Source organism: Lactuca virosa, chromosome 4 (genome assembly GCF_052849685.1).
Source record: "Lactuca virosa cultivar CGN04683 chromosome 4, Lactuca_virosa_CGN04683_v6, whole genome shotgun sequence".
Taxonomy (NCBI): domain Eukaryota; kingdom Viridiplantae; phylum Streptophyta; class Magnoliopsida; order Asterales; family Asteraceae; genus Lactuca; species Lactuca virosa.
The window spans coordinates 77,301,589-77,329,053 of NC_136429.1; the positions used below are offsets into that span (position 1 = coordinate 77,301,589).

At 37.1% G+C, this 27,465-nt stretch overlaps 1 protein-coding gene across 2 annotated transcripts; it reads right to left on the reverse strand.

Annotated features, from left to right (window-relative positions):
- Window positions 1-380: 380 nt before the first annotated feature.
- LOC145105617 (uncharacterized) lies at window positions 381-3,367 on the reverse strand. Of its 2 annotated transcripts, XM_079042711.1 has the most exons (10): window positions 2,832-3,367; window positions 2,676-2,744; window positions 2,021-2,130; window positions 1,792-1,860; window positions 1,593-1,708; window positions 1,458-1,512; window positions 1,234-1,354; window positions 1,095-1,142; window positions 917-1,011; window positions 381-814 (listed from the first exon to the last, which is right to left on the reverse strand). In XM_079042711.1, the coding sequence occupies exons 2-10, from the start codon at window positions 2,698-2,700 to the stop codon at window positions 713-715; spliced, it is 741 nt and encodes a 246-aa protein (XP_078898837.1). In that variant the 5' UTR covers window positions 2,701-2,744; window positions 2,832-3,367; the 3' UTR covers window positions 381-712. The 2 variants fall into 2 exon arrangements, with proteins under 2 accessions (XP_078898837.1, XP_078898836.1); XM_079042710.1 differs by lacking the exon at window positions 2,676-2,744.
- Window positions 3,368-27,465: the final 24,098 nt, after the last annotated feature.

Here is a 27,465-nt window from a genome sequence, read left to right on the forward strand (position 1 = left end):
CTCAATTAACTTTACTCATTTTGTTATGTAGTTTACTCCATTTCTTTGTAATTACATTCCATCCCCCAGACATACCCCAACTTATAAGCCCTCCGTCTCTTTGTTTTTCTTTTCATCCTTTAAAGTTTAAACTGCTTTCATACAATTATCCTTTAAATGATATCGGTTTTAACCAAGATCTAAATTTGAGCTTAAATTGTGGCACTAAAAATGCATACATAAAATAGTAGGTTATATTATATATTTTCATTTCATTTGATAACCGATTAAAAAAATGGAAATTAACAAAATAAAATGAATCAAACTCTTACAAAGAATTATCCACTTCAATCCATTGGACAAAAACAGATGTTTTTTTTTTTCATTCATAGGCAAGTAACTAACCATTAAACATAAGAACACTTTTAACATTCTCACGTAAAGTTTAGTGCCAAGACAACCAACTAGACACAATGAAGCTGATCCAAACAATTCTATTTGTTTACAACATTTGACACATTGATTAAGTAGATTGATTATTCATAGTCACACCTTGACAACATTAGTAAAACCAAAAATCACCTTGTCATGCACCAAAGCAAACATGATATTATGCCAAACAATACATTGGATTATAGTAAAAACTCTCTTCTACTTTATGAGAATTAATCTTCATACCTTGCAACTAATAATATCCTTGAATCAAACAAACTAACCATTAGTTAGTTAGTAGTTATTGAGTAAGCAGCATGTAAGATGGCAACTCTTCAAGCCTTGTTATATATTTTTCCAACAGTTCTGTTTCCAGTTGATGTCGTGTTGATTTCATCACAGCCTGTATATAATATATAAATAAATAATTAAATATCACTTCATTTAACTTTTAATTAATATATTATTGTTATTGATATAGAAATAAAAAAAAAAAATTACATACATTGAAGTCCATGTAAGACGCCCGCATGGCAAGCCACTGATGATCCATCAACTTGAACGCAATGCAATACAGGAGGTCAAATGCCAACTCATTATCTGTTGGAGCACAAAATTAATAACTGAAAATGAGGCAAAATTTTGTATAAATGAAGATTAAAATGTGTATAAAATATACCTACCTGAAAGAAACTTCAAGAAGGTAGCTCCAACTAAAGTCCTTGGTTTTACTGAATCAAAGAGAACACTATTATTATATATTTATGAAACTTGTAAAAATCACAATCTTTATTTTCTAATTTTATTTTATATTTATGAAACCTGCTTCAAGATCCAGCATTTGAATAAGCATGAATGTGATATTGACACCAGCTACAGCAAAAGGATATTCCCACATGGATCGATCACCTTCCTGCTTTCTAAGAAGATCTTGAAATGATTTCTGCAATAAATAAATAAAAATACAGTAACTTAACACCAAAAGCTAATATTATATTTATAATTTATTACAAATAAATGAAAAGCTATTATATTAGAAGATATACCGGGAAATTTCGCGCAAAATACAATAAGTTCTCCAATGATATAAACCCACCGCCCCTATCGTGAAATTCAACTTCTTAAGAATGCATAAAATCAACATTTCTTATATAAATAAATAAAAGAGATTTTTTTTTTACCGAAAATCAGTGGAAGGATCTTTTCCTTGCCAGCCCATTTCCTTCCACTGCTCAGAAATTAGACCATGGAGCTCTTCTTCAGGAAATGCAGCTTCCCATAATGCCCTCAATGCTTCCTAAGTCAACAATTAAATATAGAAAATGAGACCATAACTTCATTTTTTAGACTAAATCTTGATTAGTTGAAATTCATGTGTACCTGATGTTCTGGAATTGAACTATCATAGGCAATGTCTAATCTGTTTTGCAGCCTCATTAAGCAATCCTCCTGTCATGATCCAAGAAAAAAGTATCAGATTCAAACATCCATAACACATTGATAATAGTTGTGTAATGATGATTAAAAGCATGGGCTTTATGGGGATAAACGTTACAAACAAATGAATTGTATTCAACTATTAATGAAGCTGAATGGTTTAAGAGAGAACCTGGGCAGGGGTCAAATCAAAAGACTGGCGAGAATCATCTTCTCTTCTTTGAGCACAAACACATGAAAGGCCTCTACCAAGCCATGCTGCTGACCCTGCTGCAACCTCAGCTATAATGATAGAGAAACAATGGAAATGTTCATGGTTATAGTTACAAACTTAAAGCAAAGTTCAGTTCCTATAATGTAAAAGAATCAATCAGCTAGTAGACACATTCAACATTACTGAAGATGATAGTTTGATAAAAAGAGAATGAACATATTCTAATTTCTAATTGCCTCCTGAAGATGAAGTTGATCCAGTTTAAATGCAAGAACAAATCCATATTCAAAGTTCACTTGACAAACAAAATGGAATTTAAGCACTATGTAATTAGGGTTTAGATTTGAAGTTGTTTTTGCACTATTCCAATGGCAGAGCCTAGATTACAAGAAAACAGATGCACAATCAATCATAACTATAACGTATAATCTTCTCTTTCATTAGAGTAAACTGATGTTTCTAACTGAAGCCCCTTATTTGACAAGAATTCAAACTTGACATCTCATTCAAATTTCCTGATTAAGTTCTCCAAATTTCAGAAAGTGTTGACGAAAAAGGGGAAACACAATCGATAGTTTGGTAAAATTTACACTTGTAAGCAAGCACAACTCACCACAAAAATCAATGCAAGTAATCATCTAAAATTCAATCGAGACAGATCCAAACTTCTACAAATTAACTCCTGACAGAGAAACATAATAAGTACTGATACAGTTCTGCTCTGAATGAAGTTAAACGAATGTCTTTTTCCGATGATAGTAGAATATACCTGAACTTGTTTGAAAAGTGTTGCTCCTATCAAGCCCTTGCGAAATCCTTCTAACTGCCACAAATGATCCGCCGCCGCTTCCTCTATCATCCATTTCGGAACACCGGCCTATGGACGCACTAGTTCATCTTCAGTTCAACCATAACCAAACTCTAATAGACTCACCAATACTTCCCGCCGTGAAGTTGAATCAAGAACCACGGAAAAAACTAAATCCGATTGCACGTTTCTCGATTAAACAGATGAAATATCAAGAACAATAAAGAAAGAACGTTGACAGAGTGATCCTTCGGAGAAAATGCAGCAAAATTCTTCGTGGAACCGCATGGAATTTTCTAGATCTGAAATTCTACGATAATATTGGAATGGAAATCAAGCTCATTTTCCTCAATTTCTTGTGTGCGTAACTAGTGTGAAACTATATATATCAAGGAAGAAAAAGAGAGAGAGAGAACAGAGATATTTGGGTTTGTTTCTCTCACTACTTTCTCTCTCTATATCTTTCCTATCTCCTACGGGTGAGAAGCGACTATACATGTCTCTCTGTATATATATATATATATGTGCTTTATGAGTGATGAGAACACGGAAAATGCAACCAACCACCATATATATCACAAAAATATCATTTTATAAACATTTAATAAAATAAACAACTTTTTTTCCTTGAACAATAAATATTTGGCCCAATTTCATTTACCATTTTCTAAAAACTAAGGGGCTGTTTGGTAGCATCTGGATTATTCATATCTGGATGATGCAGATATCTGGATAATGTAGAGGCTCTGTATGAATCTGTATCTGAATGATAATTTGATGTTTGGTCAGACATCTGAATATCTGTCTCTTAACGGTGAAAATGACTATTTTATCCTTCTGAACTATTTGTTACTGATTGGTTGGACTGAATGATTGTGCTGAATGATACTGAATTTGTAAATAATTATAAATAAAATACAAAACTTCATATAAAATCCAAATTAAACATAATACAAAATACAAATTAAAATTCATACAACATCTAAATTAAACATCATACAACATCCAAATTAAACATAATCGTGAGCATACAACTTTAAAGTAATTGATTAGCAATTTGGTTACGCAAATTAGTCATATATTCGTTGTCTTGGTTACTCCATTGAATGTCATGTACGCTTTGGTCATCACTTCCTCCACTTTCTTCAGTAGTAAACATAGTTTCCTCTTCGAAGTCTATAAATAATTGATCACGAATATTACATTTCCTAATAAAATTATGGTGCAAAACAAGCAAGCACTATGTCTCTTTGTATTGGAAAAGGATAATGAGTCATTTGCTTTAGGATTGGGAATCTCGCCTTTAAAACTCCATAAGCGCGCTCAATAACATTTATGAGTTGTGCGTGAGCATGGTTGAACTTTTCCTCCTTGGTTAATGCATGTTGTCTTCGGAAATCGGATAACCAATACCTCGTATTGCGGTAGGGAGCCATAAATCCACGAGTGTTGGTGTATGCGGCATCACAAAGGTAATATTTGTCTATAAATGTTAATTTCGCAATTGTTATATGAAAAATAGATAATGTATTTAATAATCAAAGTTAAAAAAAATTACAAACCTGATGGAGGAAATGGAAAGTCGGAAGTTGGGTTAAATACAACTTCTTTTAGAACTCGTGAATCGTGTGCTATGCCCTCCCAACCGGCTCATACAAACGTGAATATCATATCAAAATTACAAATTCCAATAACATTTGGATAGCATTCACCTTTTCCTCTTCCCCTATAACGAGTTTGTTGATCAGCGGGCACGACTGCATGTACAAGAGTTCCATCTAACGCACCTATCGCTCTCGGAAATATTTCTTTCAACCTTCTATGTCGTCCTGATGTGTTTGCGGTTACACTAGAATATGTTGGCACAATAATTTCTCTGGCAAAATTCATCATCGCATTTCGAACCTCATGAAAACACCTATGAATTGTTTCTGTTGAATGTTGAAATCTGCGTTTAACCATTCTAAACCGCTCATTGTGTCCGATGACAGTAAAAAACATAGCTAACTTTTCTTCAGCGGTTATAGACCGACTACTTTGCAACCATGTTAAACGTGTTAGTTATGGGGTTATAGACGTTGCCTGTTTTGTTTTTTAATTTCAACCAAGCACAATACTTTGATTTCAAGTAGTCGTATCGGTTTTTCATCTGCTTTTGATCAACTAAAAAATTGTAATTTGTTTTCAATCTTTCAGCTACATTCTTCCATGAGTTCGCTTTCAAACTACTCCCTTCACGTCCATAAGTAGTAATTTCTTGAATACAAGCTTCAAGAAATGTTTTTTCCACACCTTCTATCTGTTTCCAATTAATTCTTGGCCTTTTTTGTGCAATGTCTAGTATTCAAAATTCACCAACAACATGTTTCAACAAGAAAATCCAGCAATGACAAAAAAAATCATAGCAGCAAATCAACAAGAACACATATTGTTTGAACTTCCAATCATAGATAAATAGCAAATTAGCAAGAAACAGCAACAAAACATCAACAAAACAGCAAGAACACATATTTTCAGACTTATAATCACATCTAACAGCAAGAAAACAACAAATCAACATGAAAACAGCAACAAAACACCAGCAATACAACAATGAAACAACAACAACACATCAACGCAGGGAAGAAGAAGAAGGAAGCGAGGTATGCTAGAAAAAATAGAAAAACGTACCGGTGAAGGGGGAGACGGCGAGGAAGGAAGCGACGAAGGCAGAGGTTGTCCGGCGTTGGAGGTCCGACGGTGGCTGATTGAAATCGACGCAGGGAAGAGGACTTTGGGAAGAAGACGCTCGAAGAAGAAGAAGAAGGGCGCATAAAAAAAGTGGCGGACGCCTTGTATCTGTTTTTAGGGCAAGGGTATGAAAGGAATAATTACCATCCAGACTCCTTATCTCATCTAACCGAATAAGAGAATATTTTTTAATGTCTGGCCGATTAAGAGGCTGAAATAGTGTCAACCAAACGCTCTGAATCTGAACGATTCAGAGCCAGCCTCTTTATGAGATCATTAAGAGGCCAAACAAACAGCCCCTAAGCAAAAATTAAAAGGTTTACTAATACAAGAATAATTTTTACATAGTCATCTGCGAATGTCATCAAAATGACGTTTTGATGATTTTCGTAGTTGTGAATAGAGAAATTAAATATCCTCCTATATTTTATTCATACTTATCTTCCTACCATATCAAATATTGACATGTGTCACATTTAATGACACATTTAATGAAAGTGATAATATTTTAGTCCACTTGTCACCATTTAATATGGGTAGGAGGATAGTAGGAATAAAATATAGGAAGATATTTAATTTCTCTTGTGAATATTATGTACGAAAATATTGATTCTATAATTTTGAGATATAAAATGCTTTATGTTCTTTTTCTTTCATTTTACAAAAAAAAAAAATCTCAATAATTCTTCCAAACTCTCAACTCTTTCCGATCTCTAAATGATTGAGTTTATTTCAAAAATCACATATTAAGCTAGTTTAGTGTTGGATTAGGTGTCTAAGCCATAACTATATTTGGTATGTACTTAACCCGGTTGTAGCATGGTCCTTTTGGGTTGTCTTCACCAAAGCAACTTGACTAGATAAATAATGGAGAAAGAGGTTATTATGGTTTATTAATATACTATTTGAATAATATATTAAAAAAGAAATCATATTATTTAATTAACATTGGTCAAGAATTAAATTAAAATTAATTTTGTGGTCAAAAGAGGTTAATTGAATTAAGGGGACTTAACTTGTAATTATAAGATAATTGCACTTTGGGCTGAGGAACCCTAGGAAAAGGGTTGGACGATTTTATGGGGAAGCCCATGTTGAAATCGTCCAAGGGGCTTGATTCTGGAAGATTCTTGTGGGCTGCTTAGAGTCTAGGCAACTAGATGAGGTCTTTGACTGAAACCCTAATTCCTCGGCTATATAAGGAACCCCCTGGCTCCCCAATTCAACTACCACTTGAACCCTAGATATTTCAAGAGCCGATTTTAGCCTTCCCCTCTCTCCAAGATCATCCAATTGATTTTGGTGTTTGTGATTCATTAGAGGCATCGCATTTGAGATGTTTGGTTTCGCAGTAGCTCAAGATCTTCAAGCAACAATCAAAGATAACTTTCTAACTTGTTTATTAGATGTTAATTTCGTTTTGTTGTATGCTAGATTAGGGTTTGCAAGTCTTGGGCAATTGTTGCATGTACAAATAGAAAAACTAGATCCAAGCATTAGGGTTTGCATGAACACCATATGAATGTTGTTTTACTCATAACCCAACAGTAGTATCAGAGCCTAGATCGTTTCTCTTTTGTATTTGATGCATAGCTAATTTGTTCAAGCTTAAAAGTCGAAAAATCATGCCTCTGATGATGGGTTATGAGGAAAACAACATGCGTATGGTGTTCATGCAAACCCTAATGCTTGCATCTAGTTTTTCTAAAGATTCATGCATATTGTCCAAGACTTGAAGAACCCTATTCTAGCATACAACAAAATCTAATTGAATATCAAATAAACAAGTTAGATGAATACCTTGATTGTTGATTGTAGATCTTGAAGCTTTGAGAACCTTAGCACCTCAAATGTTGTGCCTCTAATGAATCACAAACACCAATAGCAATTGGATGAAGCAAGAGAGAGAGGGAGAGAGAGAGAGAGAGAGGGGAGAGGGAAAACTCGGCTCCAAGACTTCTAGGGTTAGTTGTAGTCGAATTCTCATGCCCAAGGGGTCCTTATATAGGTGTGGGAATTAGGGTTTCAGTCATTATCCTTATCTGGTTACTTAGCCACCAAGCAGCCCATAAGATAACTCTAGAATCCCCATTATGGACGAATTCTTAAGGCCTTATCCTTAGAATTCGTCCACCCTATCATTTAGGGTTTCCTTGCCTAACCTTGTAACTATCACATAATTACAATTCAGTCCCCTTAGTTCAATTAACTTCTTTTGACCACAAAATTAATTCTTAATTAATTCTTGACCAATGTTAATTAAACAAATATGATTTCTCCTTGAATATATTATTCTTATAATATATTAATAAACCATAATAACCTCTTTTTCCATTATTCATCCAGTCAAGTTGCTTTGGTGAAGGCAACCCAAAAGGACCATGCACAACCGGGTCAAGTACATACCAAATATAGTTATGGACTTAGACACTAATCCAACAATCTCCCACTTGGATAAGTCTAATAACTACAAATGCAAATGTAACTTCTGGATCCGATTAGCAATCGCAGTTCTCAAAACTCTTGATCTTATCAATAACTTGTCCTTTAGATAAGGGATCGTATAGTCCTTCGTTCTAGATATCGTGCGGACAATTACATGGAACATAGTCATACTTATTGTCCAGCAGTTTGTTTCTCGATCTCTGATTCGTCTGCCATAGAACTTAATTGAACACATCAATTCAGTCCTGACCGGGCCCGACACATAAGTTAAACCAAATCATCGTGGGGCCCAAATATCGCTTTTACCCTCTTAGGATAAAAGGAATAGATAAGCTTCGACTTATATGCATTTACCATTCACTCATCAAATCATACACAAAAATGCGTTTTATAACATCAAGTTACTGATGCGTTTACGCATTATCAATGCACAACCAACTTGCAAATAATAAATCATATATCTAGGTTTTAAGACCATATGATATTATCGTCTTGCAATCGCTCGAGATAAATTCCATGAAGTGATACCAGCAAGCGTGGGTCTAACCCAATGCTCAAATCTTATTCATAAGCACTCATGAACGTTGCAGCAAACCTTTGTTATGTCTAATACACTTTAGACAATCTACAAACCAATTCATGACAGTCTTCTTTCATACCTACTTTCAACATATGAACGACTGTGGACTGTTCGAATAATCTTATTATTCAGGAAGTCGAAACATGCAAAATGAAACAATAGGTAAATGATTAACATAAGACAATAACTTTACTCATAAATAACACTCTTTTATTTAATCATCAAATGTTAATTACAATTTATCTATTACACGTTTCTAAACTATCTAATCTAAACTAATATCGTCCTTCAGCCCGATGCTCCTAGCGTGCTGCAAGTGCTTAACCCTACTCAGTCCCTTCGTAAGGGGATCTGCTGGGTTATCCTCCGATGATACCCTCTTCACTACGAGGAGTCCCTCTTCCACCCGATGTCGAATAAAATGATATTTCCTGTCGATATGTTGAGATCTGCCATGATCCATCGGTTCCTTGGTCAAGGCAACCGCTCCTTCATTATCACAGAAAATTTCCATAGGCTCCTTTATGGCTGGCACAACTCCAAGGTCTCCGATGAAGTTCTTCAACCATATCGCCTCCTTTGACGCTTCGCTCGCCGCTATATACTCTGATTCGCACGTTGAACCAGCTACGATTTCCTGCTTGGAACTTTTCCAAGTCACTGCTCCTTCATTTAAGGTAAAGACCCAGCCCGACTGCGAACGGTAGTTGTCCCTGTCGGTCTGAAAACTGGCGTCACTATACCCTCGCACCCTTAAGTCATCACTCCCACCGAGGACTAGAAACCATTCCTTGGTCCTCCGAAGGTACTTAAGAATATTCTTGACTGCAGTCCAATGTGCTTTGCCAGGATTTCCTTAATACCTGCTGACCATGCTCAAAGCGAAGGCCACATCAGGGCGAGTACAAGTCATAGCATCCATAAACGAGCCAATTGCGGAAGCGTATGGTACTCGGCTCATTTCTGCTATCTCGACTTCGGTACTCGGGCTTTGAGTCTTACTCAACTTGGCATTACTTTGGATAAGTAACTCCCCCTTCTTAGAATTCTTCATACTAAAACGTTTTAGTACCTTGTCCAAGTAAGTATTTTGACTAAGTCCTATCAGTCTCTTACTTCTGTTTCTCACTATCCTTATACCCAAAATATAGGCAGCCTCTCCGAGGTCCTTCATAGCGAAGCACTTCCCAAGCCAGGATTTAACTTCCTTCAGGGTTGGGATGTCGTTGCCTATGAGTAGTATGTCATCGACATACAATACGAGGAAGCTTACTATACTCCCACTGGCTTTGACATATACACATGATTCATCCTCGCTTTGCAGAAAACCAAACTCTTTGACTTTCTCATCGAAACAAAGATTCCATATGCGAGATGCTTGTCTCAGTCCATAAATGGACTTCTCAAGCTTACACACTCTATTGGGATGCTTCGCATTGACAAAACCCTCAGGCTGACTCATGTAAACATCCTCAGCCAACTTCCCATTAAGGAAAGCGGTTTTGACATCTATTTGCCATATCTCATAGTCATGAAATGCAGCAATGACTAGCATCACCCTAATAGACTTTATCTTCGCAAATGGTGAGAAGGTCTCATCATAGTCAACTCCGGGAGTTTGAGTGAAACCCTTCGCAACCAATCGCGCCTTATAGGTGTGTACCTTCCCATCCATGTCGGTCTTCTTCTTGAAGATCCATTTGCACCCGAACGTCTTACGACCTGGCACATTGTCAACCAAATTCCAAACTTGATTGTAATACATGCACTGAATCTCGCTATCCATAGCCTCTTTCCATTTTGCAGACTCCGGGACTGCCATGGCTTCCTTGTAGCTATTAGGTTCATCCAAATTTATTAGTGTACTATCACTAATAAACGTATCACCCTCACTCGTTATATGAAAACCATATAACTCAGGCAGAACACTAACTCTACTGGAATTTCTAAGAGGTAAGGATTCGTCAATCGGTTCAACCAGAGTTTCCTCCTCGGGTTGAGCGCCAGCGTTAGAGGTTCCTTCATCGCTCAACTCTTGAAGCTCTTCAAGATCTATTTCCCTCCCACTGTCTCCTTGGCTTATGAGTTCTCGCTCTCGGAAAACCCCTCTCCTCGCAACGAAGACAACATTGTCACTCGGTCTATAGAAGAGATATCCAAAGGACTTCTACGGGTAGCCGATGAAAATACATCGCTCACTACGAGGTTCGAGCTTGTCGTGAGTCTCTCGTCTTACGAAAAACTCGCAACCCTAAACCTTGATGTGTGCCAACGAGGGAGCTTTCCCTGTCCACATCTCGTGAGGTGTTTTGGCAACCTTCTTAGTAGGGACTAAGTTAAGGATATGGGCGGCAGTCTCTAAGGCATACCCCCAGAATGAGATAGGTAGCGAAGCACGACTCATCATGGAACGAACCATGTCTAGCAAGGTTCGATTACACCTCTCAACCACACCATTTAACTGCGGTGTCCTAGGTGGCGTTAATTGCGAAATGATTTCGCATTCCTTGAGGTAGTCGTGCAATTCAAGACTTAGGTACTCTCCACCTCGATCGGATCGAAGCATCTTGATTTTCCTACCCAACTAATTCTCCACTTCTTGTTTAAACTCTTTGAACTTATCAAAGGTTTCTGACTTGTGCTTGATTAAGTAGATATATCCATATCTGCTATAATCATCGGTGAAAGTCACAAAGAAGCGGCTCGCATCCCTTGTGGTGGATCTAAAGGGCCCACACACATCGATGTGTATGAGATCCAATAAACTCTCACCCCTTGCACAAGAACCAGTGAAGGGTGACTTGGTCATCTTTCCAAGCAAACAAGACTCGCACACATCATCGTCCCTAAGGTCGAATGACTCCAACACTCCATCCTTTTGGAGTTGGGCTATGCGTTTCTTGTTGACATGTCCAAGACGACAATGCCACAAGCATGCTTTATCCAAACCATTGGAAGAATCAATACACAACACATCATTTCCTAAATTGTCTACAACCATCACAGTTTCATATATTCCATTACAAGATAATGCTTCAAAATAGAAAACACCATTAAGATAAGCATTAATAGAACCCTTTTCATTATCAAATGAATATCTAAACCCTTGTCTATACAAACCATGAAAAGAAATGATGTTTCTTTCCATATCTGGTGAATAGTAACAATTATTTAAATCTAATCCTAATCCATTACTAAGCACTAAAGAGTAAACTCCAATCTTGGTGACAGGCGACGATCTTCTGTTCCCCATGATCAAGTTTATCTTCCCATGCTCCACATCCCTATTTCTTCTTAGGCCCTGTAAATCAGAACAAATGTGAAAACCACATCCTGTATCAAGTACCCAACAAATAGCATGCGATGAATCATTAGATTTAATAGTGTAGATACCTGCGTAGGACGGTTTGATCTTTCCATCCTTGATATCTTGCAGATACTTCGGGCAACTTCGTTCCAATGCCCTATTTCATGGCAGTGGTGGCACTCTGCCTCCTTGGGGTTGGAGTTGGGTTTAGCAGAACCAACCTTAGTTCCACTAGAAGAGGTGTCATCATGGGACTTTCCCTTATGGTGGCTCTTTGAGGGAGCCTTCCTCTTCTTACCCTTCCCTTGCCCAATTGCCAAGACTGGGGCAGCAGTAGGAGTAGGAGTTGGTGCAACAGATTTGTCTTTGAGGTTGCTCTCAACAGTCCTCAACAAGCCTTGAAGCTTGCTCAAGGTGACCTCCTCCTTGTTCATGTGGTAGGTCATGCGGAACTGGTTGTAGCAGGGAGGCAAGGAGTGAAGGATGATGTCAATTTCCAGCTCTTCATCAAAGTTCACATTCACCTATTCGACGTGCCGGTTAACCACACACGTGATGGATTTTGAGCAATACATCATTCCTATGGTGTACATGCAAACCCTAATAGCTTTTGGATCTAGTTTGTCTAATGAACATGCAATTGAATATCCAAAGCTATAAACCCTAGATCTATCAAATAAGAACTGAAATAAGGGTTTAGTAATTACCTTTGATTGTTATATAGCAATAACAATCAATCCTTGCTTTGATTGGCTTCAGAAAGCTTAGTGCCTCAAGTGTTGCACCTCTAATGGAGTCACAAACACCACTAAGCAACTTGGATGAAGAGGGAGGAGAGAGGAGGCACCAGAAACGGCTGGAAACCCTAAAGGATTACTTGTCCACGTTTTTGGGGCTTAAGGGTCCTTTATATACATGTAGGCTATTAGGGTTTACAACTAGGAAACCCTAACCTGGCTGCTTAAGCCCTAAGCAGCCCATGGACTCCTTTAACATATCTCTTGGACGAATTCCTTATGGGCTTCCCATAGAATTCGTACAACCTATATTATTTAGGTAATCCATAGCCCAATTGCAATTATCTTATAATTACAAATCCAGTCCCCTAAGTTTAATTAATCTCTTTTAGCCACTAAATTAATTCTTAATTAATTCTTGACTAATATTAATTAAACAATATGATTTCTCCTTTAATATATTATTCTTATAATATATTAATAAATCATAATTAAACCTTTCTCTCCTTAATTCATCCTACATATTGCTATGGTGAAGGCAACCCAAAAGGACCATGCTCATAATCGGGTCAAGTACATACCAAAATAGTACTGGACTTAGACACTAATCCAACAGTCTCCCACTTGGATAAGTCTAATAACTATTCTGTATAACTTCAGAACCTGATCAGCAATCGTAGCTTTCAAAAGCCGCTGTCAACTCTGATCTTATCAGATACACGTGTCCTTTAGATAAGGGATCATATATTCCTCCATTCTCAAGATATCGTATAGACGCGAGACATGGATTTAAATCATTCTCTCTGTCTATGTATTGTTTCCCGACATCTGATTTATGACGACTGACAACAGACTACAATTGAACACATCAACTTAGTCCCGGCTTGGCCAAGCGCTTAGGGTGTCATCACTAAATCATCGAGGGGCCCACAGATATCGCTTTTATCCCACTTTGGGTAAAAGGAATGGATAAACTTTGACTCAAATGCTTGCTTGCACCTACTAATCAAATCACACACAACAATAAGTTTTATAACACCAAGTTATTGGTGCTTTTACTTATCATCAATGTGCAACCGACCAGCAAATAACATCTCACACGTCTCGGTTTCAAGAATATACAATGTTATCGTCTCACTAATCACCCGTGATAAACCCATGAAGCGATTCAAGTGAGCGTGGGTTTAATCCAATACTTTAATCTTATCAAAGCACTCATGAACTCTACAGCAAACTTGTGCTATGTCTAAACACTTTAGACAATCTACAGACAAATTCATGACAGTCATCCTTCATACCTACTTCCAACGTATGACCGATTGTGGAGGTTCGAATAACCCAGTTATTCTGGAAGTCAAAACATGCAAAGTGAAACACAATAATAATATTAATCTTATATGGCCCCAAAACTTTTGAGCGTAAATAAAAACACTTTTATTTAAACACCATAGTGATTACTCATTATTCATTGCTTACTGTTTCAGAAAATCAACTTATTACTCGAATTATAACCACAATTGTCCCATGCTCCAACCATGCACACTTTGGTTTCCTATGGTCCATACTTTGTGAAATAGATCAATTGAAAAACTTTTCCAATGAAGCTCATTTCACAATCCCCAATCCTTATTATTAGTATAAGAATACCAAATTCTTGCCACTTTTAGAATATGTTAGATTCTAACATTTTATGCAATGATTCTTTCGTAATGTCATAGCACAAAAGTCACCAAGACCCGGCTAATGAAATTACAAGGTATTCTATCGAAAATTGTTACAAGACAATTCCATAGACGTGAAGTCTTACATTCAAAGTACATTCCTTTGAACATCCTTCTCGCATAAAAGTTTCTAATCTAGACATATTTCTTAATATCCAACTCCCATTAATGGAAACATTTCCATATTTTCCATATGACAACTCATTCTTAATAGAATCTTATCTATTCATAATAATGTCAATATAGTCCATCTAGTACTATACTTCCAACTACTCACAAGCGACAAATCCTCAGTAAACCTCAGATCGTCCTTTGATAGTTGTTTAATTATTTTAGTCAAAACCAGTTCTAGTCCCTTTTCCCTCTTAATGCCCTAGGCATTTGGAAAATTTTAGAATGGTCAAATATTATAGCATATGCAATCGATCCTTTACCCGAAGCGTATTGGACACGATGCATAATGTCTCACATAAAGACATGATACTCCATCATCCTTCTGCCATAATATTTTATGTGCCCTGTTCCCACAATCCGAACTATGAAGAGGGATGCCGTAATCATAATCGAATTTTGAGAATGCACTATGTATCCTTGACTAAATTTATTAACATTTCTCGATCTAAGCTTTAGAATTTTGAAACGAAGTATAATATTCTCTCCCTTAATTATAGCAAAACTACTTTTCAACCCTTGCAACTTTGCAAAATGAATCTTTGTTTTCTATAATTAATATTGCTAACTTGCAATACTTAACATAATAATCATGCTCCCACTAACATGATGATTATTTTCTTACCAGCATAACACTTATGCTCCCACTAGCTTTGACATGTATTCAGAAAACAATTGAACTTCTAGAAAACAATGCTTATTGAATTCGTTAAGTTCATATTTCTAATACCTAATGCTTTGATAAGCCTTTATCTAAGCTTTTTAAGCTCATACACCTTTGCCTTAGATAGCTCACATGTGTGTCTAAACAATTCAGAATTTATGTTACTAAGTCCCAAATGTTCAGATCAATTGCCAAATCTCACAATTCGAACTATGAAAAGGGATGTCGTAATCATAATCGAATTTGAGAATACAATTTTCACAATTGCAATCTTCTTAAAATCTCTCTTAGTGAAAGCATTTCCTTACAATCATTTTCATGAAGAAGGGAAACCTCATGACACTTAGATTTTAAAGCGTATGTGTTCCTATCCATGTGAATTTGTCAAAACCAAAGTTTGCGACAAATCCAAACTCATATGGACCGAACGTGCTCAATCTCGATTTCTTGCCTCATGGTAACATGAATGCCCACCATGTCTTCCAAGCAACTCACCCTTTCATATCAATGTAATTTCCATTGATCAAGGTGCTTTGTCTTTATGTATTCAAATGAGAACTCATAGAACTCACATGCATATTAACTTAATTGGAATGGCACAGAAAAAGAGTATGTCATCCACGATAGGCTTTAAACCTAAAGTTGTGTGCTAGTGATGATCAACTAGGTTTAACTCTTGATTTGTTCTCGAAATCTTTCAAGACCATTAAGACTCCCACTGACTCCTTGACATATAAGATTCTCTTGTCAAGAAACATTCCTTGACAAAACAAATATTCAAGAGTTAGTGTAGTTTTTATCAAGACTATCACTTCACATAATTGGTTCTAGTTGGTCTTTGTCTTATCCAAGACATCACAACTTACCAATCTAAATGTGCAGGAATAAGAAGACTTTTTCCAATTCCACATTTGTTGAGTGTTATAAACCTACTAAAGACTCCTTTAACATATCTCTTGGACGAATTCCTTATGGGGTTCCCATAGAATTCGTCCAACCTATATTATTTAGGTAATCCATATCCCAATTGCAATTATCTTATAATTACAAATCCAGTCCCCTAAGTTTAATTAATCTCTTTTAGCCACTAAATTAATTCTTAATTAATTCTTGACTAATATTAATTAAACAATATGATTTCTCCTTTAATATATTATTCTTATAATATGTTAATAAATCATAATTAAACCTTTCTCTCCTTAATTCATCCTACATATTGCTATGGTGAAGGCAACCCAAAATGACCATGCTCATAATCGGGTCAAGTACATACCAAAATAGTTATGGACTTAGACACTAATCCAACAACACGCTCCATCGAACTATGACAAACATCGAGTCACCCTTTGCCACCTTTGCTTAGAGCCCAATTAGTGTGCCAGTTAACCACACACGCTCCACAAACGTCTTAGCAAGGGTACAAAGTGTAATTTCATGGAATTGCATCAATTCACTTTTGCCTAAAGTAACTAAGATTGGGAATTTTGTAAAACATTTAGTTACTTTTATAAATTCATTATACTTTTAATGAGGAAGGGGTTGCCCTATCCTACACGTTCGGCTAACGACCCTCCACCAATCAAGGGAGCGGTGGGTGAGAGTGGACACCCATTAAACGGACATTTTATAGGCCATAACCTTATACCCCCCTTATAGATTGGTTTCGTGAATGAGGCCTACTAACGGTAAGACTAGCATTTAAGTTATACATATAATAACTATTCTTATAATATTATAATAGTATAGGGTGAATTTTAAACTTGTAAAATTCTAGGGCTTGGAATTTAACAATTTCAAAATTAAACTTTTAATCCAAAAATTAAATTCCAAAACTTGAGTGAAAGTTTTGAAACTTTTCAAAACATTACTAGATTAAATTCGAAAATTATTAGATAATCACATTATTAATATTTATCACATAATTTAATCTTTTCCATACAAGATAACTCAATTCAATTTACAAATGATTAATCTTTATCTTATAAAGCTAGTAATTATATTAAATTGACAATTATCCATTAATTTGATTTGGATATCAATCACCAAAATAAAAAATCTGATTTTTAATTTGAAAAATTAATTTATGGTAATTATCCAATGCAAATCAAGGCAGAAAATTTGTAATCCAGCAATCTGATGTACTCACGTCGTGAGTTCAGTCAAAACAGAAAAACAAATTTTGTAGATTTGAACAATAAAATTTGCATCAAATACATTAGAATAAATAATCTAAGCTCTGATACCACTGGTGGGTTATGAGCAAAACAACATTCCTATGGTGTTCATGCAAACCCTAATGCTTGGATCCAGTTTTTCTAATGATTCATGCATATTGTCCAAGACTTGAAGAACCCTATTCTAGCATACAACAAAATCTAATTGAATATCAAATGAACAAGTTAGATGAATACCTTGATTGTTGATTGTAGATCTTGAAGCTTTGAGAACCTTAGCACCTCAAATGTTGTGCCTCTAATGAATCACAAACACCAATAGCAATTGGATGAAGCAACAGAGAGAGAGAGGAGAGGGAAAATTCGGCTCCAAGACTTCTAGGGTTAGGTGTAGTCGAATTCTCATACCCAAGGGGTCCTTATATAGGTGTGGGAATTAGGATTTCAGTCATTATCCTTATCTGGTTACTTAGCCATCAAGCAGCCCATAAGATAACTCTGGAATCCCCATTATGGATGAATTCTTAAGGCCTTATCCTTAGAATTCGTCCACCCTATCATTTAGGGTTTCCTTGCCCAACCTTGTAACTATCACATAATTACAATTCAGTCCCCTTAGTTCAATTAACTTCTTTTGACCAAAAAATTAATTCTTAATTCATTCTTGACCAATGTTAATTAAACAAATATGATTCTCCTTTAATATATTATTCTTATAATATATTAATAAACCATAATAACCTCTTTCTCCATTATTCATCAAGTCAAGTTGCTTTGGTGAAGGCAACCCAAAAGGACCATGCACAACCGGGTCAACTACATACCAAATATAGTTATGGACTTAGACACTAATCCAACATCTGACTGATGGACTCGTCGAGTCACTAGATGAACTCGACGACTCAGGGCTACTCGACGAGTCTTGTTCTGTGACTCGGCGAGTCAGCTCGTCTGGTGGCTGATTTTTCGGGATTTGACTAAAATTTAATTGGGATAATTACCAAAAACGTATTTGACTGATAAAACTCAATTTTTTCAATATGGTATTGATTATCCTAATTTAATTGAAAGATAATTGTCATAAATAAGATAATTACTTGTTTTATAAGATAAAATTGATTATTTGTATTTTTTGACTTGAATTATCTTGTAAAGAAAATAGATTAGGTGAAATTATGTGATATAATAATATGATTAATTAGTTATTTTTCAAATTTGATCTAAAAGATGTTTTGAAAAGTTTCAAAACTTGCCCTCAAGTTTTGGAATTTAAATTTATGATTTAAAGTTTAATTTTAAAAATATTTAAATTCTAAACCCTAGAATTTTACAAGTTTAAAATTCAACCCTTATACTATTATATTATTATAAGATTAATATATATATATATATATATATATATATATATATATATATATATATATATATATATATATATATATATATATATATATATATTAAGCTAGTCTTACCGTAGTAGGCCTCATTCACGAAGCCGATCTATAAGGGGGGTATAAGGTTGCTGCTTATAAAATAGCAGTTTAATGGATGTCCACTCTCACTCACCGCTTCATTGATTGGTGGAGGGTCGTTATCCGAACGGGTAGGATAGGGCAACCAATTCCTCATTAATAAGTATAATGATTATATAAAGTAACTAAATGTTTTTATAAATTCCCAATCTTAGTTACTTTAGGAAAAATGTGAAAGTGTATGTTATTCCATGAAATTACACTTTGCACATTGCCAAGTCGTTAGTGGAGCGTGTGTGGTTAACCGACACACTAATTTGGGACTAACAAAGGTAGCAAAGGGTAACTTGATGTTTATCATAGATCAATGGAGCGTGTGTGGCTAACCGGCACATTGATTAGGTGGTAAATGACATCGAAATTGCCAAGTACATTTGCATGTAGGGGTGCAAACGAGTCAAGCTACTCGTGAGCTACTCGAGATCGAATCGTTAAAAGCTCGACTCAAGATCGATTTTAAACGAGCCCGAGCCGAGCTCGAGCTTAATATTAGGCTTGTTTTTTAAACGAGCTCGAGCTCGAGCCCATGTTACTTGGCTCGATTAGGCTCGCGAGCCTAAACGAGCCTACATATATATAATTAAAAAATTATTTTTATTTTTTATATTAAAATAAATAATAATTTAATAAATACCCATTTAGGAAATTAGAGTATACCGTATACGAGCCGAGCCCAAACCGAGCCCGAGCCCGTACAATTCTTAACGAGCCGATCTCGAGCTTTGTACCACAAGGCTCGAAATGAGCCGAGCTCAAGCTCGAGCCTATAAATATTTAAACGAGCCGAGCCCGAGCCTGGTCAGACTCGAGCTCGGCTCGGCTCGTTTGTAACCCTATTTGCATGGTTATTCACACCTTGTTTGTGATCCTCAGTATCCCAGTCATAAACTTGAAGGGCATAATCGAGATTTAAACATGCCATTGAAAATAAATCTCAAAAGAATCTAGGAATTTCAATTCATTTAAAACTTAAAGTCCTTTTCGTTTTTCATGGTGGAAATTGGTAAATCGTCATTTACCTACCTTCATTTTATTTGCAATTAGATTATGACATCCCTCTTCTGAATTGTAAATAATTATGTTGGGTCCTAACCCTAATTTCTCATCTGGGTGTTTAATTGGGGATTATTATCTAATCTAAATTTTGTTCCTTTTATATTCCAGATGTCTACTCAAAACAACGCTTCTGGCTCGACCCCTTCTGGCTCATTCTCACTCATGAACTTGTGTGCGAGGGTGATCTTCGATGGAACCAACTTCAATGATTGGATCCACAACATACGCATGGTTACCCGCTACGAGGACAAAGAGTATGTTCTCGACAATGAGCTGAAAGAGGTGAACCCAAACACTGCTACTCCCAAGGAAATTGCTGCATTCGAAACTCATGAAAGGGATACAACGAAGGTTCATTGCATCATGCTCGCAAGAATGACCGCTGAACTCCAAAAGTCCTACGAGGACTACTATCCCTACGAGATGCATCAAGATTTGATGGAAAGGTACCATCAAAGTGCTAGACAGGAGAGGTACGAGATCATCGCCTTGATGATCACTACCAAAATGAAGGATGGAGAGTCCGTCACGGACCACTTGCAGAAAATGTAAAGGGTTGTGAACCGTCTGCTAAAGTTGAATGTAAACTTCGACGAGGAGCTGGCCATAGATATCATTCTACACTCGTGTGACATCCCCATTTTTACGGCCAGAGAAGACCGATTTCGTTTATGCTTTTTAATAAAAATCAGAGTAACTTCTTAAGAAAAGTGTTGCTGAATTTGTTCCCAAAACAAAATATGATAAAAATTTATCAAAGCATTTCTTAAAGAAAATGTATTTTCATTACATTATAAAAACTCGGGATGTCAATCATCGATACAGATCATAAGCATAAACCAAAAACATCATAGACCACAAAACACAATCTGGCCTCAAAACAACATAGGTCTTACAACATTCCATTTATTTTATACTGGCCTAAAATCCATAATCTCTCGTCAAGTCATCCAACTATGCTTTTGCCACTACCTGTAATACAAGAAACTGAGTGGGTCAGGCTGGGGAGCTTGGTGAGCATATAAGGTTTTCAACCCACAATAAATAAGTTTATTATTTTCAGCAATCATTCAACCGGATTACCCGTTCCCGTTAGCCTCGCCTTACGTCCCAAAAGAATCTATCATAAGGGACCTATCCTAAGGAATTTCATCGGGATGGACACTAGTGCTAAGGGGATTCCTCAGCCATATGTGTCTGTAAGGCAACCATGGGGGGATGGAGTACACCAGTGAACACATCGTTCACAAACACCTACAGGTTGCGAGCCTGCTAGCGTTCCACTAGACTTCCTAGAAAAGTTCGTGGTCGTCATCCATACTCCGCTAGATGACTGGATCAACGTCAACATCGAGGCCTCTCATCATTTTATTTCACCACACACCAACTATTTCATCTACCTATGTTTTACCCAACATATTTGTAGAAAAGTTTAGAAAGTCTAGATCTGAAGGAAAAGGGTTCGGATCTTGAAGAAAAGTTTAGATCTGAAAGAAAAAGTTTATATCTGAGAAGAAAGAGGTTCAGATCTTTCATCCAGCATAGATCCCAAGTAAACAGATAATATATATACACATAGCACGTAATTTATATAAAATACTTCATATCTATGTATAAGATGAAAGTGACTACACACTCACCTGATACGGAGTGATTTGGACAGCACTTCGCTTCTTAAAATAATATTCTTCGACGAAACCAGGAAGTTTGCTTGAAAACCGGGCTCCGTTCGGGCAGAGTTTCAAACCGAAAAAACTCTTTTTCTCGGAGCCTTCGGGCTCTCCGAGGCTTTCTCCTAGAGCAAGAAAGGTTTCCTAGGCTTCGGGGTGGATTAGGGTGGCTAGAGAGAGAGTAGAGTGAGAAAGAGAAGATGAATTTGTGAAGAAAAGAGGCTGCCCTCGGTCCCCTTTTATAGGCCGAGAGGCCTCGCTACACTGGGCGTAGTTTCGAAGTACGTTGGGCGTACACCGAGGTTCGTACAGGCGTGTCATCTAACTGCTGGGGCGACGTGGACCACTTCGGAACTGCATAAAAGGTCAAACTGCAGGGCGTACCACCTTCGTACGCGGGGAGTACTTCGGTACGCTTGGCGTTCGAGGATACGTTGGGCGTACCCCTCGCACCCAGCTTCGAGATTTCCCACTCCGACTTCAAAAATTCATATATTTCGCATACGAGCTCCGTTTTCGATGTTATTTATATCGACGCGTAGGTGGGAACATGCTCTACAACTTTTATTTAGACTCCATCGGCTGATTCTCGACCTATTTTAAATTTAATGGTATGAGAAGTTTACACTGCTAAACGACCGTGTAGAATTCATAAATTCTACATACGGACTCCGTTTTCGACTGTCTTTTTATCGTTGAAATACTATTAACAAGACCTTCGATTCTTGTTTAAGTTGTGTCAGCTAAAAACCGCTCGATCTAATATTCGAACTTCGGGCTGTGCACTGCTGATCCGAAACTTAGATAAATCATAACTTCCTCATACGAAGTCAGATTTGGGCGTTCTTTTTATGCACGCTCTCGGTTTAAGGCACACTACGACTTTCGTTTAGATCACTAAGGCTAAAAAGTCCTCTATCGTAAATTCACTATCTACGTCACACAGTGTCGTGCTGGTTTTGTCGCGAAACTTCGACATGCCATAACTTCTTCGTTATAATTCGGATTTCGGCGTTCTTTGTATGTCCGGAATCCTTGTCACGACCATTACAACTTTCTTCATCGATATCGGGTTTATCTAACATTTTATTTTTTACGCTTATTTTTATCCTTTATTTATTTTACTATTATAAACAAGTAATAAGCATACAAAAGTACATAATTTACATAATATTCAAGTAATTCATCTTATTACTTTAAAATGGGTTACAATGGCTGACCTAGACTATTACATCATCATTAGTGCTAAACCCAGAAACACGGGCGTTACAACTCATTGCCTCCTTGTTATGACCAATTTCGTATGACCTATCATATGAACAAGGAGGAGGTCACTCTGAGCAAGCTTCAAGGCCTGCTAAGGACTGCTGAGAGTAGTCTGAAAGGCAAATCTACTGCATCAAGTCCTACTGCTGATGCCCATGTCTTGGCTATTGAGCAAGGGAAAGGGAAGAGGAGGAAGGCTCCTTCTAAGAGCCACAAGGGTAAACCCCATGATGGATCCTCTTATAGTAGGACCAAAGCTGGTTCTGCTACCTCCTCTTCCAACCCAAAAGAAGCAGAGTGCTTCTACTGTCACGACAAAGGGCATTGGAAACGAAGATGTCCGAAGTATCTGCAGGACATCAAGGATAGGAAGATAAAGCCATCCTTTGTAGGTATTTATACTATTCAATCTAACAACTCATCACATGCTAGTTCTTGGGTCCTTGATACAGGATGTGATTTTCACATTTGTTCTGATTTGGAGGGTCTAAGAAGAAGTAGGTACGTGGAGCATGGGAAGATGAACCTGATCATGGGGAATAGGAAAGCGTCGCCTGTCACCAAGATTTGAGTTTACTCTTTAGTGCTTAGTAGTGGGTTAGGTTTAGATTTAAATGATTGTTGCTACTCGTCAGAAATGGCGAGAAACATTATTTCTTTTCATGGTTTGTACAGACAACGTTTTAGATTTTCGTTTAATAATGAAATTGGTTCTATTAATGCTTTCTTGAATGGTACTTTCTATTTTGAAGCATTGCCTTGTAATGGAGTATATGAAACTATGAATGTTGTTAATAACTTAGGAAATAATGTGTTGCACATTGATTCGTCTAATGGTTTGGATAAAGCATGCTTGTGGCATTGTCGCCTTGGACATGTCAACAAGAAGCGCATAGCCCAACTCCAAAAGGATGGAGTGTTGGAGTCATTCGACCTCAAATCGGATGACACGTGCGGGTCTTGTTTACTTGGAAAGATGACCAAGTCACCATTCACTGGTACTTGTGAAAGGGGTGAGGGTCTATTGGATCTCATACATACGGATGTATGTGGACCTTTTAGATCCACCACAAGGGATGCAAACCGCTTTTATATGACTTTTACCGATGATTATAACAGATATGAGTATATCTACTTAATCAAGCACAAGTAAGAAACCTTTGAAAAATTCAAAGAGTGTAAGCAAGAAGCGGAGAATCAGCTGGGCAGGAAAATTAAGATGCTCTGATCCGATCGAGAAGGTGAGTACCTTAGTGTTGAATTCCACGACTACCTTAAGGAATGCAGAATCGTTTTGCAATTGAAGCCACCTTGGACACCGCAGTTGAATGGTGTGGCTGAGAGGCGTAATCAAACCTTGTTGGACATGGTTCGTTCCATGATGAGTTGAGCTTCATTACCTATCTCATTCTGGGGGTATGCCTTAGAGACTGCCACCCATATCCTAAATCTAGTCCCAACTAAGAAGGTTGCCAAAACACCTCACGAGATGTGCACATGGAAGGTTCCCTCGTTGGCACATATCAAGGTTTGGGGTTGCGAGGCTTTCGTAAGACGAGAGACTCACGACAAGCTCGAGCCTCGTAGTGAGCGATGTATTTTCATCGGCTATCCACAGAAGTCCTTTGGATATCTCTTTTATAGACCGAGTGACAATGTTGTCTTCGTTGCGAGGAGAGGGATTTCCGAGAGCGAGAATTCATATGCCAAGAGGACAGTGGGAGGCAAATTGATCTTGAATAGCTTCAAGAATCAAGCGATGAAGGAACCTCTAACACTGGCGCTCAACCCGAGGAGGAAACTCCTGTTGAACCGATTGACGAGTCCCTACCTCTTAGACGCTCCAGTAGAGTTAGTGTTCCACCTGTGTTATATGGTTTTCTGGGGATATAAAGAACGTCGAAAATGGAGCTCGTATGCGAAATTTATGGCCGTCTGAATATCTGTAAGAATTTACCTGGATTGATGACGTAGCAATACCTGGTGGAAGGTGAGGTGGGAAAGCGTGGCTGTGACACGTGGCAGAAGGCGGGAGGACCAACAATGAGCTTAGGCGTGGTGCGCCTCTTGTCTGAGTGCAGCTCACACGCTGTGTTCCTATAAAAACCCTTTCGATTCTCATTCATTTCACACAATTTTCAAGTCTTTTTTTTTCTCGGAGACATTCCTCCTTCTTGAGTTGGAATCTTTTGGGTTTCTTAAGTCTTTTAGCAGGGCTCTAGCATATCTAGGAGTCCAACGAAAAGAAGTGTTTGGATAGGAGTTCTGGCTGTGAAAATATAAATATAATCCACACTCAATTTATTTTTGGTGTAACTTATATTTATTTTCATAGTCGTTATTATGAATTTATAAATAAGATTTATCAATGATTCCATGTCAAAATATTTATTGATCTACTTACGGGGATGATGTCTAGGCAATATTTAGTGAGGTGTTTAAAGTATAGGATTTCCAAACAGTATATACTTTATATACCAAACGGACCCTACCTCCGATATGATCTTACCTGGTTATTCCTTACTTGATAGATCTTGATGTAGACATTGGGATTAGTGAAGAATATAGACTATCCTTAGTCACAAGAAATATAAGACTAAGAGTTAGTGATAATTATATCTAAGTCGCATCAAAGGAAAAGCTAAAGTGCAAGGCGAAGTGCTGCCCAAATCGCAAGTTATCCACTTTTTACAAGTGAGTGTGTAGTTATTTTCATCTTATACATAGATATGAAGTATTTAGATAATTAAGTGCTATATGTGCCTATTATATGTGATTTAGTGAGGACGAAGTCTAGTTCAAGTAAGGGAGAGTTGTAACATATTGTTCTTCCACGTATTTACCTTTCCCCCTTGGTATATGAATTGTTTGCAAAGTGGTCCATAATGGCATTTTTGTATTTATGGGGGTTGCATGAGTACATTGGGCGTACATGGACTCGCTTGTGTACATTGGGTATTTTATGTCATAAAAATGCAAGCTTGGATCTTGGTTTGCTTCCATGAAAGAGTTATGGAGTGACAAATGATTGAATAAGTTAGGTTTTTAATGTTGGGATCCTTGTACCCATGCAAAGGCATAAAGATTGCAACCTTATGGCCTTAGATGTTTTATTAAGCTCAAATATGAAGTTTGGACGTAAGTTCTTAATGCATTAAGACCTTAATAGGAGTTTTGAACCATGGAGCGTACGACGGGCGTAAATCGACGTACGTTGCGCGTACTGCACCTCGACCCCGACTTCCCTTTTTGTATCAGCCGCTTGTACGCGGGGTGTACGACTCAGTTTCAGCTTTTGGGCCGTTCTTTTAGGCCTTAGATCATTAGGACTTAGGAGTTGGGCTTTTTAGGTTGGGCTGAATGGTAAGGGAAAAATGACCTTTTTGTCCCTAATTAGGATAGTGGGATATTTGGACCATTTATTATGGGTTAATACCCGAATTATTTATTAGGGTTATTTTTCGGATATAATTAGTGTGAGGAGTTGTGTTAGCAGCAACCCAAGTGTACAGTTCAGTTATCTTCATTTAGAGGTGAGTCTTCTTACCACACTAGTGGGTCGAAGGCACCAATGTCGGCCCGCTGGTTTATATGTGTTGGATATATGTGATTATGTGAGAATGTTTGATATGATTGAATGATATATATATATATATATATATATATATATATATATATATATATATATATATATATATATATATAGAGAGAGAGAGAGAGAGAGCCAATCTGGGCTTGGAGTCATTATGGACTCGGGGGTTGATACGGACCCGTCACAGCTACATGCTGTCATATAGGTTGATACGGACCCAACACAGCTACATATTGTCATATGGGGTTGATACCAAGCTGACACAACCACGTGCTATTATATGTATATGTTTATTGTATGTGGTATTTTGGGGAAGCTCACTAAGCTTTGTGCTTACAGTTATGTTTATCGTTTCAAGTACTTCCGGTACAAAAGGGAAGAGTCTGGTATGATCGCAGCGCATCCACTCATGTTCCACATTTTCTTTGTGATTTTATTTGTACTCTGATGATTACTCTCATTTGACATACTTTGTTTGGGATACTATGAATACTTGTTCGTTTTCGATTAAGTCAAAAATGTAAATTTTATCCATGTTTTCGGGGTGTTACAATTCTTAGTTTATTTTGGTGTGTTTTAAAATGTTTGTTTTATTTAAAATTGGTTTGTTTAAGATTATGTACTCAGATGATGAATGTTTGTTTTTTTTTGCAACATAGGAGTTTATTTGCAGAATTTATAATTTATCGAGAAAACCGATAGAGAGAGTCGAGAGCGTTAGAGTTTTAAAACCGAAGATCACACTTTTTGATAAGTGTGGGGTGACAATCGTGTGCAATTTTAGAGAAGAAAGGAAAGAATACAGAGAATATGGTCTTAACGACTTAAGAAGGCAATAGAGTTTGCACAACGTGAAGATTTTGAAGAGGAAACACATTCTGCTCACGTCCAGTTCTCACGACGTGAGAAATATCCTTCATGTCGTGAGTTTGATGAAAACACGATTCAAA